Here is a 16,135-nt window from a genome sequence, read left to right on the forward strand (position 1 = left end):
TAATTATGAAAAACCTCACAGTGATAAAAGGAGAATTCGTAAAGTGAAAGAAATTTAAAAGGCATGTCAATTTACTGAATGTGTTCTTATTTGATCCTGATCCCTCCCCACCACGAAAAATGAACTCTGTAAAAATATTATGACTTTCATGAGACAAATAGAAATCTTACAAATCTGGCACTTAAGAACATTAAGCAATTGTTGCTATTTTTTTTGGGGGGGGGGTGCACTAACAGTACTGTGATTGTATTTCTTTAAAACAGAAAGAGAGGGAGGACTGACCCTATCTTTTAAAGAGACACACCAAAACATTTATGGATGAAACAAATAATCTGGAATTTTTCTCAAAATAATACAGGAGGAGAAAAGTAGAGTGTGGATCTCCTAAGTTTTAGCAATGGGTTGTTCGTTGATGATTGTTGGGGCTGAGTGACATATAAATAACGCTTCGTGATACTACTGTGTCTTTTTTTAATGTTTAAAATTCACCATAACAGTTATAAGACGAATCATTGCTCAAAAACACATACCTTTCATAACTGTTGTATTTTATTACTTTTAAAGTAAAAATATTACCTAACCACCTTAGCCCTTAATGAAGTATCTCCAAAACTAAATTAAGAAAGCTATTACAGTTCAGGAACACAAATGGACCAAGTAAGAGATTAGAATAGTTAACGACTATATTCTAATTCATGGTGCTCCATACAGTACCAAAGCCAACTATTTTGCAGCTCAGTCTCCACATTCTAAAGATAGCAGAATAATGAGCTACTTTCATGTATGGAAGCTTACAGATATATGGAATACTGCCTACCACATGAAATACTTGAAATTTTCTCCAACCTATCGGCCATTCTATTTTTACTCTCCCTCCCATATATTACACAAACCCTTCGCTGTAAAATCCATCATTCAGCTAACTTGTTCAAGGGCTATGAATTTGTGCCAGCCTATTGACAAAACTTTGGCCATGTCTTCCCCTCAGCATATACTGCTCACTTCTGCTCCCAAACATTTACAATACACAGGTCACAATCCACTGATTTCATGAAATCTACTCTGATTCTACCAACCAATCTTCCCTAAACGTAGCCATAGGGCATTTGCTTAAACCTTGTATATTTGTTTCTTCAACTAGATGAGGTTCTAGAGATACAGCTCTTTTGGATCTCCAGCAAAAAGGAAGAATGTTGTGCAATAAAATTGATATTTACCTTTTTACTGATAAGTGGCTCATGAGATTATGAGCATGTTGAAGCCAGAGACCCTTCAATAGTCATTAAATATATACTGAGTATGTACTATTTAACAGGCACTACTGATGACACAGAAACAATAAAACAAAAAAGGTCTCTGCCCTCAAGACACATATATTCTATTCTTAATGTCTCTGAATCACCAGTCTTTAACACAGTGCTGACATTCAGCAGACACACTAATGTCTCTAATTTGAAATTCTAATACAAATACCCTAGCAAGCATTATGTAACATTTTAAGAAAACTCAAAATCTAAAAACCCAAACAACACAGTTTTTCTTAACCTACCTATTATAAATCAGTTATGTTCAACTATTAAAAGTTTTCTTTAGCATTATTTTACTGTAATTGTCTAGGAAAGCCAATGATGATGAATAAAATAGTCATATCACAACTTAAAACTGTGCATTCAGCAATTTACAACCAGTGCTTTCAAAATTCTAGTGAAATTTAACTTGAAAAAAGCTAACTACTTGGGCCCATTATTCTGCAAAAATTTCAAAGGCAAAAATGGTTAAGAGTACAGAAATGAAACCTCTGAAACAAATTACAAAGAACATAAAAAAACATTTTAAACAAATGCAACAAACTTCATATTAAAAATTCACAAATTTCCTTTCTTGTTTTACAGTCTCACTGACCTGACCAAATAGAAAGGAGTCTAAAATCATTGAGAACTGAGTAAAATCTACAGCACATTTATAAGGATAATGAAAAATGAGATTTCAACATACCCTAAAGCTATAAAAATTGTTTGTTCTTTATGTAGTATAAATTGGTTAACATTAACAAAGGACCTAATTCACGGAAAATACTTTTTATGCATAATCACTTTTAATCTTCAGAATTTATAATCTCAATTTTAAGGAAACTGAAATTAAAAATGTTTACGTATCAGAGACAAAAAAAATAAATTATACTACTTCATAATTCAAACACGCCTAGATGCCCAAAACTGTATGAGGTAAAAAAGTAATAAACTGTAAGAAAAAGTACCTATGATGTATATGAATCAATTTTCTTTTTATATAGAGTTGTAACAAACAAGATAATCATTGAAATAGATCACATATACAAAGAGGCAGTTCACAGAAACAGAAAGTCAAATTTTAAAAATCTCACCCATTTCAAATTACAAAACTTTTTTTTTTTTCCGTGAAATTAGCTAGTATTCTAAATTTTTATTAAAACCCAGGATTGGTAAGGGTGTAGAAGAACAGGCACTCCCATACACAACTGTAGAAAACAAATGAGTAAAGAAACTTGTGGCATTGTGGTTTTAACAAACTTTTTAATTGTAAATTTCATTTGACACTGCATTTTTACTTCTATTTTTAGTATGCTTCTATTTTTAACTGCAAAGGGAATCAAACCAAAATGTTCATCAATGTGGATCTAAATTGTGGTATGTCAAGCAACTACACTGTGGTGCATCCACAGAACAAAGAATAAGATAAATCTATTACTGCAGAAATATTACATAATTTTTTTTAAAAAAAATGAACTTCTAATTTTGGCCAAGAAGGTATAACATGAGCCAGTTTGCCCAACTGAGAAAAAAAATAAAAGAAAAAGAAAATCACACATAATATATAGAACGATGTTCTTCAAGACCACTGGACATCAGACAATGATGAACAATGATCCCCCAGAGTCAGAAAACAACCATGGGGTAAGGCCATCATCGTCCCAGCTTACTTGAGAAAAAGTCCAGGTCAAGGCACAGCTCAGATAAGGAAACCAAGTCGAACTTGGAAAACTCCCTGAGAGTTAAGAAAGAGGCAAGAATCCAGGGGGACCAAAGCAACTAGAGTTTGTATGGCAGAGTTCCAAAGAGAGTTGCACGGAGAGAACTCTGGAAATCTGCAGAAAATCCTCCCTAAGTATCCAATGCATGTGCATAACTATGTTAAGGGTAAAGTAGAAGATTATTTGTCTTGTTGTTTAAATCTTTTAAAAAGATAAATGGCTGTTTAAACAAATAAAAAGAATGCCGTATAGAATTTATAACACATAGAAGTAAAATGTTATAATAATAGTACAGAGGCCAAAGGGGGAGAAGTATTCTAATATTCACATAGTATATGTAAAGTAGCATAAATACTACTTGAGTTAAGACTGTGATAAATTAAAGATGTATGCTATAAATCCTAAAACAGCTATCAACATAACAAAACAGCTATAAGCTAATCAGCTAAAGAGATTAAAATGGAATTAAAAAAATTACTCAATCCAAAAGAAAGCAGGAAAAAAAAAGGGAATGAAGAACATAAGAGACAAAACAACAAAGTGGTACTTTTAAAACTAACCATATTAATATAACAATAGTGACTGTGAAGGGTCTCAACAACCAAAAGAAGAGGGTGTAAGATAGGATTTAAAAATCAAGTCTCTATTTTATGCTGTCTACAGGAAATACACTTTAAAATCTAAGGATACAAATAGTGTGAAAGTAAGATAATGGAAAAAGATATACCATGTAAACTGTATTCAAAAGAAAGCCAAGATGGCTGTATTAATATCAGAAAAAGTAAGCAAAGAAATTTTAAAAAAAGAAAGCAAAGAAATTTTTAAAAATTTTAAATTTTAAAGCAAAATAGATTACCAGGGATAAAAAAGGTCACTGCATAATAATAAAGGGGTCAATGAATCAAGAGGACATAGTAATCCTGAACGTTTATGTGCTAATTATAACTTCAAAAACATAAAGCAAAAACTGGTAGAACTGCAAGGAAAAACAAACAAATACACAATATAGGAGATTTCAATATTGTTTTCTCAATAAGTGACAGAACAATAAAAAATCAGGAAAGGCAGCTCACTTGAGCAACACTACCAATAAACATGACCTAATTGACATGCATAGAACACAACAATAACAGAATGCACATCCCTATCAAATGCACTTAAAACAGGATATATATTTGAACCATAAAACAATAAAATAATTACAAAGATTCAAGTCTTACAAAATGTTCTCTAAGCACAATGGAATTAAATTAGAAATAAATAACAGAAAAATACATGGAAAATTCCAAATACTTGGAAATCAAATACTTCTCAATAACCCATGGGTCAAAGAAATAAAGCAGCATATTGGAATGTATTTTGAACTGAATGAAAAGAAGTATAAATGTCAAAATTTGAGGGATGCCATGAAAGCAACACTTGTATGAAAATACATGGCATTAAACCTCTCTATATTAGAAAAGATATGTCAACTACATCAACTTAAATGTTAACTAAGAAGAGAGCAAACTAAATACAAAGCAGAAAAACATTAAAACAGAAGAAATCAATAAAATGGGAAAGAGAAAACTCCATGAAACCAAAAGCTGATTTCTGTTTTATATTAATGAAATAAATAAATCTTTAGCCAGACTGATAGGGAAAAGACACTATCAATACCAGGAACAAGAGAGGCAACATCACTATAGATTCTACAGATAATAAAAATATTAAAATGTAATACAACAAACAACCCTATGCAAATAAGTTCAGCAACTCTGATGAAACAGACTAATTCTATTAAAACAAAATTACCAAAGCTCACTCCAGAATAATGTGAATAGTCCTATATCTATTCAATAAATTGAATGTGGTTTAAAACCTTCCCACAAAGAAAACGCCAGGCCCACACAGCTTCACTAGTGAACTGTACCAAACTTTTAAGAAAAAAATATATCATTTAAGTAATTTACCCTAATATCAGGAAAAAAGTAAGGCGGCCTGCTCTCATCATTTAAATATTGTACTAGATGCCACAGGCAAGAAAAACAAAAGGCATCCAGATAATAAATATGATGAACAGTGTATATATAAAATCTGACAGCATCTACCAAATAGCTGTTCGATCTAATAAATGAGTTTGGCAAAGGTGCTGAATACAAGAGCAATGGACATAAATAATCTGTATTTCTATATAGTAATAACAAATACACATTTGATTTTTTTTTTTGCGGTACGCAGGCCTCTCTCTCACTGCTGTGGCCTCTCCCGCTGCGGAGCACAGGTTCCAGATGCGCAGGCTCAGCGGCCATGGCTCACGGACCCAGCCGCTCCGCAGCATGTGGGATCTTCCCGGACCAGGACACGAACCCGTGTCCCCTGCATCGACAGGCGGACTCTCAACCACTGCGCCACCAGGGAAGCCCTGATTTTTTAAATTACTTTAAAATAGCACCAAAAAACACAAAATAAGGCTAAATCTGACCAAAAAAATACAAAATCTATACAGTGAAAACTAAAACAATGCTGAAAGAAATGAAAGACCTAAGTAAATGGAAAGATAAATTGTGTTCGTGGATGAGAAAACTCAACATTAAGATGTTAATTTTCCCCAAATTGCTCTACTGATTCAAGTTAATTTCAATTAAATCCCAGCAGGCCTTTTTGTAGAAACTGACTCACAGGAAAATGTGAAGGACCCAGAAGAGCCAAAACAACTTTGAAAAAGAACAAAGTTCTACTTGATTTCAAGATTTAATATAAAACTACAGTAATTAAAACAGTACGCTTTTGTCTACTAGGTAGACAAAAATGGGTCAATGGACGAGAATACAGTACAGAAACAGAATCATACGTACATACATAACTGATTTTTGACACAGGTGCAAAGCCAGTTCAATGAAAAAAATAGTCTTTTCAATGAGTGTTGCTAGAAAAAGTGTCCATATGGAAACCCAAAAAACCTTGATTCATACATTGCACCATATTAAAAAAATTAATTCAAAAAGACTTAAATGCAAAACTAAAAACTGTAAAACCTCTATTAGAAAAAAGAGAAGAAAATCATCGTGACCTTGGGTTACACCAAGATGGCTTAGATATGACCAAAAGCAGGAGCCACACCAAACCAAAAAAAAATACACACCACAGAACACCTGGTAAACTGAAATTCATCGGAATTAAAAACTGCTGCACTACTGCTCTTCAAAACACTGTGGAGAGAATGAAAACACAAGTGGCAGAAAATATTTTAAACCATATATCTGATAAAGAACTTGTAACCAGAAATGTAGACTTCTCAAAACTCAAAGAAATAAATCAATTTAAAAAGTGGACAAGAAATTTAAAAAGACACTGTACCAAAGATGATACACAGCTTGAAAACAGCCCATGAAAAGATGTTCAGCACCAAAGACATTAGAGAAATGCAAATGAAAACCACAAAGATTACGACTTCACATCCACTAGAATCTCTATAATCAAAAAAAACCAGACAACAGGCACTGGAGAGGATGTAGATGGACTGGAAATCTCATACCCTGCTGGTGGCAATGTAAAATAGTATAACCACTTTAGAAAATAGTTTGCAGTTTCTTAAAAAGTTAAACATATGCCTAACCATATGGTCTAGCCATTCCAATCATAGGTATTTCCCCAAGAGAAATGAAAGCTTACATTCACAAAAAGACCTGCACAGGAATGTTCACAGAAGCTTTACTTATTATAGCCCAAAACTGGAAACAATCCAAATGTCCATCAAGAGTTGAGTGGATAAACAAATCGCTGTATATCCATACAATGCAATACTACAAAGCAATAAAAAGAAATGAACTACTGATACACAACATGGGTGAAATCCCAAAATAATTATGCTGAGTGGAATAATCCAGGCAAAAAGAAGGTGCATACTGTATGACTATTTGTTTAAAATTCTAAAAATTGCAAACTCATCTATAGTGACAGAAAGCAGATCAGTGGTTGCTTGGGGAAAGAAAGGCAGATGGGAGAGATTACAAAAGGGCAAAATGATACTTCTGGGGTTCATTATCTTGATTGTGGTGATAGTTCCATAGGGATATACATGTCAAAACACTAGTATACCTTAAATATATGCAGTTTATGTCAAATTGTATCTCAATAAAGCTTTTTTTAACGACAAGATATGGACCAGTACACACGGCATGAATCCATATGTGTCGCTAAACAAGGATGTTTATATGTGTGCTAATATATAAACTAATAATTTCAGGAAAAAATGCACCAAAAATAATGTTAACATAATTATCTACACCTAAGAAACAGGACTTGATATCAGGGAGAAATACTTTTCACTTTAAATTTTTTTTAACCATGCACATTATTTTTTTTTTTTATTTCATAAAAGCTTAATTACTTGTACCTAAGTCTGACGCCAAAGCAAAAATTCTTAACCATTATCCTAGAAAATTATTTAAAACGTAACTTTAGTTATCAAAACTTTTATATTAAACACTGGACAAAAAAATTGGCTAGCAATTACTTTTATATCATTTTCTAATGTTTTCTCTTCAAACTACTAATACAGAAAACTGCCAATAAACCCAATATGTACATCCTCTTCCAGGCATCCTCATTTCTCTCTGCTTGTTCGGGGTCCTGTGAGTTCCTTTTCTCCTCATCCAGTAACAGCTGACAACTCAGACTTGAATCATTTATTCTTTTAAAAAATTCACTTCCAGAGGCTGTTTGGATGGTAACTATAATATCTACATCTTGCACTCTCAACTTAGAAAACAGCATTGCCAAATAAAAATAAATACACCTTCCCACTCATCATTTTTCCCCCAATCTACATAATATGAACTTGACAAGCCTAAATATTAAAGCATGGACAAGTACTTAGTTTACTAGATACAGAGGACAGAAAATAAGCAAAACGCAAAATATCTCCAAAAGCGTTCTGATTAATATCACACTGTTATGGATGAAATTTTAAGAATTCCAAAAATTATTTGGAACAATCAGCATAACTGGACTAAGCACACAGCCTCTCAAGACTACTCACACTTGAAGGGGGGAAATGTCACTGCATTCAATGTCATTGCATCCAACAAGTATCTTAGTACTAGGCTTGGAAGATGGTGTCAGGCTTGGAAAACTGAAGATTTAAGACAAGAACCATGCCCTAAGAGGGCAGAAAGGCTTACAAACAAAATTTATAATAAATCACGATGTTAAAATATGCAAGGATTCAAGGAAATGAAACGCCTAAGCACTAGAACTAACGTTTAAAGTATGAGTAGTTTTCCTGGCCATAGTGAGTGAGGAAAGATTCCAAACAATCTCTACCATAAGGCCTATCTTTCTTTAACAGACACACAAACCAGCTTTAAAACTTCTGACTCAAATTTGAAGCTAACTGCCTAAACAAGTTTCTTTTCTCTTTAAAGATCAGAGTAACTGATTTCTAATGAGGCTTATTATTGGTGAAAATATTTTAGTCTTCGTAAGACAAAAGCAGAGCTAAAAAAATCTTAGATTACTAAAATTATATGATTTAGGTCAAATCACTTATCTGTCCATTTAAAACCATCATATCCTCTCAGAAAATTGGGTTATTTTCTATTCACAAGAAGCCATGTCTGAAAGCTTTTTAAATTCCTTGAACACCATTCATAACTATTTTAAAATGTTATTCTCATAGGCTGCCTTTCTAAAAAAATTTATGGTTGTTGTCTATTTAGATTAAAACTATTTATATAAACCAACTTTAAAAATTGAACAAAACACTTTACACTTGAATTTTGTAAGCTGTATTATAGTTTTCAAAAGCCAACAGAAAGTTTCCACTAATGATGATAATATGCTCAGTTGACTGAGGAATCCAGGTTTCATTAGTTTTAAACTTTTTTCCTACCTTCACGCCAACTGCAACTTCAGTGACAATTCTGTAATGAAAAAAACAAGTTTCAACCTCTTGTTCTTCAAATGGTCACTGTTTGAAACTTTTTAGGGTACTTCATCATTCATGAATTTTCCACTCACAACGCAGACAGAAAACAAAGATGGTCAGTGGCACATAATCAACTTGGCTTTCTAGAAATGACTTTCAAAGGTGTGATAAAACTCACCACACTTTTGGTATTTTTTAACACTTCAAATAGCAAACTGAACAAACCCCCAAAGCCTATTAATACCCCTTTACCCTTTGATTTAAAACTTAACTCTTTAGTAATCTTGATAGAAACAGGAAACATGAATTCCAGGGCAAGTTTTGCCATCTATTTCCATATTGATCTGGGGGAAAGAGCGAACTTCTCTGGATTTGTTTCATCTGGAAAATAATCTCCAGAGAACCTCTAGGAAGATTCAAATTTTGTTAATCTGTTAACTTTTATGTGACCTGCACTTAGTTTCTTCACAAAATACCGAACTCCAGATGATTAAAATAAACTCACATTTTACTTCTGACCCTTCAAATACTGTCAATGATTCCAATAAACGTACTTTTTAAGTGATACTGTTTTCCTATGCCCCCAAACGGGATGAATACGGCTATATTTTCACCCTAAAGGGTGCCTCCTTTCTAACAATGAGTTAAATTATTAAAGAATCTTTTCAGATGGGGAGCGTTAAGTACCAGGGAGACCCTGGTCCGTATCATTTCCCGAAGCCCTTGCCTCACCTCACTTAGCACTATCGCCAGCCTCAAAGATGCAGCACGGCTCTGGCTTTTTGGAGTTGTTTTTGTTTTTCCAGAAACTGGTCAAAGTAGCTGAAAAGATGGCCCTGTGTTGACTATCTACTCTTGTTTCTGCCATGGCTCTTGGCCTTTGCCCATGTGACTGATGTCGACCACAAACACTTCGTTTTTGAGATGATTTAATTGCTGGGCCCTTCTGCCAAGCTTGGAACGATCTTAGGCCACACAGAAAGGCGTTTTTTCAGCCTCCCGCCCCCACTAGCGGACTCCAGTGAAAACAAAGGAGTGTGACATCTGCCCTCCCCCTTCCTCCCGCCACCGCACGCCTCCCCGCCCCCCCTTCCCCCGCGGCTCCCACTCAGCCTTCCCGGGAGCTCCCGCCACCGGCATCTCCCCCAGCCGGGGCGGGCCGGGCCGGGCGAAACCGGGGAGGCTTGGGACGGCTTGGGGGGGCCTAGGTGGGGGCGGCCTCTCTCTCCGCAGGGAGCCTCCCACGCAGGCCTCGCTCTCCCGCCGCTACACCCGCTCCCAGCCGCGCCGCTCGCCCGCGGTCCGGGTCCCAGGTTACGGATCGAAATGGCTCCTAGAGGGGGCAGGGCCGGGCGAGATGTCCTGGGACCCCCCAGAGCCCATCCCCCGCTGCCCCGCCGGGGCCCGCTGTCTCCCCGGGGTCGTCGCCCCGCCGTCTCCCCAACGCCTGCCGAGTCCACAAGCCCGCTTTCTTCCCGTTTTCTCGACCAGAGCCCGCCAGGGGGAAGCCCAAGGAGGGGTGTGTGCGATGGGGCGGGGGTTGGGTAACGGCAGCCCAGCCCTGGGGAGGGACCGCCGGGGGGTTTCGGCCCGACCCCGGATCAGGCCGAAGGCGGGCCCCACTCCCCTCTCGCACACCTCCTCGCCGGCCTCGTTACCTACCCGTCCATTGCCGAACCGGACAAAGCTTCGCTCACAAGAACCGAGCCACGCAGCCGGCGAGACACACAAGCGGAGAGAAAATGGCGGCCAGGTCCCGACGGAAATTGCCGAAGGTGCCGGAGCGCACGGGGCAGCGCGCGGCAGCGGCGGCGGCGGAAAGAGCCGAGCGCGCCGGCGCCCGGCTGCGGGCGGCGAGCGGCGGGGCGCGGGAACGAGGGGGAGTGGGCGCAGCCGCCGTCGCCTCCTACGCGCCGCCGCGCGCGTGAGGCCCTCCGCCCTCCGCTCTCAGCGCTGTGGGCCGGGGCCTGCTGCTGTGCAGCGTGGCGTGCTCCGTTTCTTTTGTACGTTCCTCTCCGAAGTCCCTGTTGCCCTCCTAGGGCGCTGTGGGTGCGACACCGCCCAACCCTCCACACCCACTGCCTTAGACCTCGGGAGCGTGGTCACTGGACCGCAGGACTGCCCCCAGGCAGCCTCCACTTTTCCCTCCAAATCAGGCTCCAAGTTGGCTCCCCCCTCGACCTAGGCGGGCCAAGGAAAAACTATTTTATAGCTTTTTTTTCTATGCCATCTTTTATTTGCAGACCTCTCCATCCTCTTAAAAAACAAACAACACTTTACCCCGTTAACCAAGACCACTGCTTAGTAAAAACAATATTTCCAAAGCAAGTACACATCATCATATTGAAACATACGCTTTTGCTTCCAGACGCTTGAAGTTCCAAGTGGAGAAGGATGTGATTCTCACCTTACTCAGTTGATGATTAGTGGGGACCCCTAGGAAATATTCACAATACCTGGATGGAAAAGAACACAGGTTGAGCGATGTATTAAAGAGTCGGTACAAAAACTGGTACCAAGGGTAGGATCTACCATTTTGGGGCTTGAAAGAGCAAGTGGGGATGGGAGCGGTAGCTCCATCTTCACCACTGATTAGAGATGGAAGAAGCATTAAGAAAGGCTACTCAAATTGACTCCCTTTTCTATACAGTATCGCTCACGGTCTCTGTTTTATTTTTAATAGCATATTGGAAATTTCCTTTAAAATGTTTTTATCAGAGGCTCTACAACGTTTGAAAAGGCATCCATTTTTGAAAAATTTGCTCAGTGGGTAACTGCTTTGCCAGCAATTTTCTCTCTCCTCCACCTTTCCCCCCACAACCACAACACACACACACACACACACACACACACACACACACACACACGCGTGCACACACACACAAATATCCCTTGTCTCTCCAGTTACTCTCAATGCCTATTATGGGCTTTCCTGTATCTTCTGCATGCAAACCTCTTATCCTTTTACTATTTGGAATTTCACTGTACTAAATGGTACTTTCTGTATGATTCATAAAATTATATTATTTTTAACTTGGGCAAACCTTATAGAGCATCTTGTCCAAATAGAACTCTTCAAAGCACTCAAATGTTAAAAATTCTTGATTTGGTTCAGGGATTGGGATTCCTTAAAAACAAAAACACCTATTTCCTACAGTGGCTTCTTTGCCTTAATCATTGACTTATGATACATAAAGCGCCCATTATCAGTGCCATTAATAATCACTTTTCACGTGCTTGTGGCTTTTTTTTTTTTTTTTGCGGTACGCGGGACTCTCATTGTTGTGGCCTCTCCTGTTGCGGAGCACAGGCTCCGGACGCGCAGGCTCAGCAGCCATGGCTCACGGGCCCAGCCGCTCCGCAGCATGTGGGATCTTCCCGGACCGGGGCACGAACCCGTGTCCCCTGCATCGGCAGGCAGACGCTCAACCACTGTGCCACCAGGGAAGCCCGTTTGTGGTTTTGTACGTGTATTTTCACTCAACAATTAAATATGTAAGCTCCCAAAGGGCAGGAACTCTAGCATAATTCTTTGTATTCCCCACATTGACTCAACCAATGTTGATTGATTAGCTCTTGCTTTATCCTGGCAAAAACAAACTGTTGCATGGGGGCAAACCTGGCCTTAGGAGGCAAAAGAAAATATAATACACACAAAAACACATTTTTCTTTTTTTTTCTCCTAATAAAGCACAAGACTACAAACAAACAATAGTCAATATGCTTGCTTATTTAAACCCCACCACTTTCTAGAAAAGATTTAAGGTTCTTTACAAGTCAAGACACAAAAAATGAAATATAAAAAGTGAAATAAGAAATAAAACCAAGGACAAAATACAACATGGAGTCAGGAGTGAGGCTAATACAACAATGTATATCACAAAAGCATGCTGATTAAAGACTGGGTTCAAATTTGAGCTCTTTTCATTTAGTAGCTGTGTGACACTAGACATGTTCGTTAACCTCCAGGAATAAATTTCATTTACTGAAAATAATGGGATTTCCTTTCCTGAAAATGAAAATGGGATTAAAAATAGGGCCTTCATCCTAGGTGATTGTGAAACCTAAAAGACATAATGTACATAAAGCACTGCTCTAGCTCAGTGATGGGTTACAGTAAATACTCAATAAAGGCTGCTATCATCATCCTTATTATTTTTGTTATTAAGTATTATTATTCACTTGAGAAGGAACAGGTCACAAATTTGGCCCTTGGATTTTTTAACAGCAACAATATTCATATAAATAAATCTATACAGAGACTTTCACAAAGGTTAAACATGTCACCACTAACATAATTAGATTGGCTGGTATCTAGTGGAATAAATCTGGGAAAATGTCATAGATAAATTTCTAAAACCTCATCCAAATCTAAATTTGTATGATTTTATGAGTTAACCATGGGGTAGATTATTAATCTCAACATTAGCAGATGGTCAACCTTTGTAATATATGACAAGATTATATTAGTATTTATGGCTTTCTAACAAAATAAGGCAATAAAAAGTGAAGTGCCTGTACAGCATTATTTTCATACCCATATCTTTTTTCAGTATAATGATTTGTTCTTTCCCTTCTGAGTGGTAAATGTTTTGACCTTTTACAGAGATTTACACTTATGTGAACAATGATTAAACCTAAATTTCAGTGTATGCTAAGCCAAAATGAGGTCTAATACTGATGCAATAAAAATAGGAGATAGGGGCTTCGCTGGTGGCGCAGTGGTTGAGAGTCTGCCTGCCGATGCAGGCGACACGGCTTCGTGCCCCGGTCTGGGACGATCCCACATGCTGCGGAGCGGCTGGGCCCGTGAGCCATGGCTGCTGAGCCTGCGCATCCGGAGCCTGCGCTCCGCCACGGGAGAGGCCACAACAGTGAGAGGTCTGCGTACCGCAAAAAAACAAAAACAACAACAACAACAAAAAATTGGAGATAGGATCATTTTCATAATGTTCTGATTTTATTCCTAGCCTCACTTCTTGTCTGTTTATATTACTAAAGACTTCCTTTAACTTTTTTATGCTGCATTTTCTTCTTATGAGAAGAGGAAATAATCATAGGATCAATTAGATAATTCTGAGGGGTATGTATTTTTGAATAATAGGTATAAATTCACAATGGAAAATATAAACTCAAAAAGTATAAAAGCATATACAGTATGCCTGGAAATGGCAAACAGAGAGAGACAGAAAGTAGATTAGTGTTTGCCTAGGGCTGGGAGTGGGGATGGGGAATAACTAAATGGACATAATTTTCTTTTTAGGCTAATGGAAATGTTCTAAAACTAAATTGTGGTGATAGTTGTAAATATGCTAAATATGATAAATTCATTGAATTATACACTTAATACTGGTGATTTTCATAGTATGTAACTTGTATATCAATAAAGCTGTTTCAAAAAGAAGCAGCACATATTTTTAACACCTCCTCTCCAGCTGCTGAGGACCAGTTTACTGTATATTTTTCCACATATATTCTAATGCATAAATTGATTACATACATACATAGTTTTTATTACAAAGTAGTAACCACAGTATACACTGTCCTGTAACTTATTTTTTTAACTTAAAAATATATCTTAGAGATCTGTCCTTATCAGTAAGTACATTTAGAAATATCTTATTCTTTATATATAGCTGCAAAATATTCCACCAAATAAGAGTCATGATTTATTTAACTAGATCTTATTGATGGACACTTAGGTTGCCTCCAATCTTGCTATTTACAAACAAATCTTTGTTGAATATCCCTGTTTCTAAGTCATTTTTCACATGTGTGAATATATCTGCTGGATAGATACTATAAATTAAATTTCTGGGTAGAATGCATTTTTTATTTTAAAAGATGCTATCAAATTACCCTCCAGGTCCTTGAGTCCTTGCAGGAAAATATTACCAATTCTTATCATAAAAAAGCGCTGATTTCTTTAATATACAAGGAGTTCCTAAAAATAAAAGTCAAAGGCCAACAACCAAATTTTAAAAAATGGGTAAAACATATGAATAAAATATGAACATTATAGAAAAGTAAAAACAAAAATGTTCAGCCTCACTTATAATAAGAGACATCCAAAGTAAAACTGTACTAAGATTCTCTTTTTCACCTGTCAATGCCCACCTCCTCCCTCCACCTTAGGCAAACATTGCACAAATCTTCCTGAGTACTGAGAAGAAGGATTCCTTTCCAAATTATCTATGTGCAAAAATAGAATAAAGATACTTCTAGATACACTAAATGTAGAAAAGTTTGTTCCCTATGTACTTTTTCTTTGAAATCTTCTGGAAGATGTATGTCCCAATGAAGGAATACATCAGTAAAGAAGATGTGGTACCCAGGAAACCAGAGATCAAACATATAAGAGAAGTAAATTAGATATCAATGAATTAAGGCCTAGGCCAACAACTATATAGCCATATATCAGTCCTTGGGTTCCAATGCAATATGAGACCAGAGGGCTCCAGGAAACATGACTCCAAGGAAAAACATGGAACATATAGACCAAAAATGTCTGAATATATTGAGCAGAGTTTTATAGTACTGTTGGCAAACTTAGGGGAAAAAAATAATAAAAGATACATGGAAACTTTTAAAAAATTAACTTCAAGATAAAGTTTTAAGGAGGTATAATCATGTACACTCTGTGGATCAGTTATAAAAATAGTTACATCTTCATAAAAATGTAAGCAGTGAATATTAATAAAATTAAGATGTAAAACAATTTCATGGGAGGATGGAAAAAAAGCAGGGATGTGTGCATATGTCTGTGTGATGGGAATACAAATTCTCATATTCCTAAGTAGGAAGCCAACAGATAATGTCTAGAATTGATAGGTGAGAAAATGGCATATGAACATATTAATCAGAAGCATGGAGGTAAATACCAGGAAAATCAGGAAGAAGAGTTTAAAGTTGTTGTTTCTGGGATATAATACTTAGGGAAAAGAAAAAGGTGAGACAGAAGAGTGTAGTTTGGGTTTGTTTATTTCATGATAAATCTTCCAGAACTATTTATTTTTTAAGCTTTGTGCATGTGTTACTTTGGTAAAAATAAATTTTACATTAAAAAAGAAAGGATTAGATGGCAGCGAACAAACGACTGTTTTAGCACAAATATTGCTCTTTTGTATTCTGCAAAAGCGACTGCTTATCTACTTGTTCACTGAAAAAAGTTCAGCATAGCTGGCTGTCCTTCCTATACTGTGCATTTAATAAAG

The 16,135-nt window shown here is 37.1% G+C and overlaps 1 protein-coding gene across 2 annotated transcripts in view; it reads right to left on the reverse strand.

The window, feature by feature from the left end:
- Positions 1–10,669, reverse strand: part of PTBP2 (polypyrimidine tract binding protein 2) — an 80,506-nt gene extending 69,837 nt beyond the window's left edge. For both annotated transcript variants that reach the window (XM_082653610.1, XM_082653609.1), the window contains exons 1-2: positions 10,584–10,669; positions 8,886–8,916 (exon numbers count right to left, since the gene is read on the reverse strand). In XM_082653610.1, coding sequence (XP_082509736.1) covers positions 8,886–8,916; positions 10,584–10,591 — 39 coding nt within the window. In that variant the 5' untranslated portion in view covers positions 10,592–10,669. The remainder of the gene's footprint in view (positions 1–8,885; positions 8,917–10,583) is intronic.
- Positions 10,670–16,135: the final 5,466 nt, after the last annotated feature.

This window comes from Grampus griseus (genome assembly GCF_964374135.1).
Source record: "Grampus griseus genome assembly, chromosome: 1".
Classification (NCBI taxonomy): Eukaryota; Metazoa; Chordata; class Mammalia; order Artiodactyla; family Delphinidae; genus Grampus; species Grampus griseus.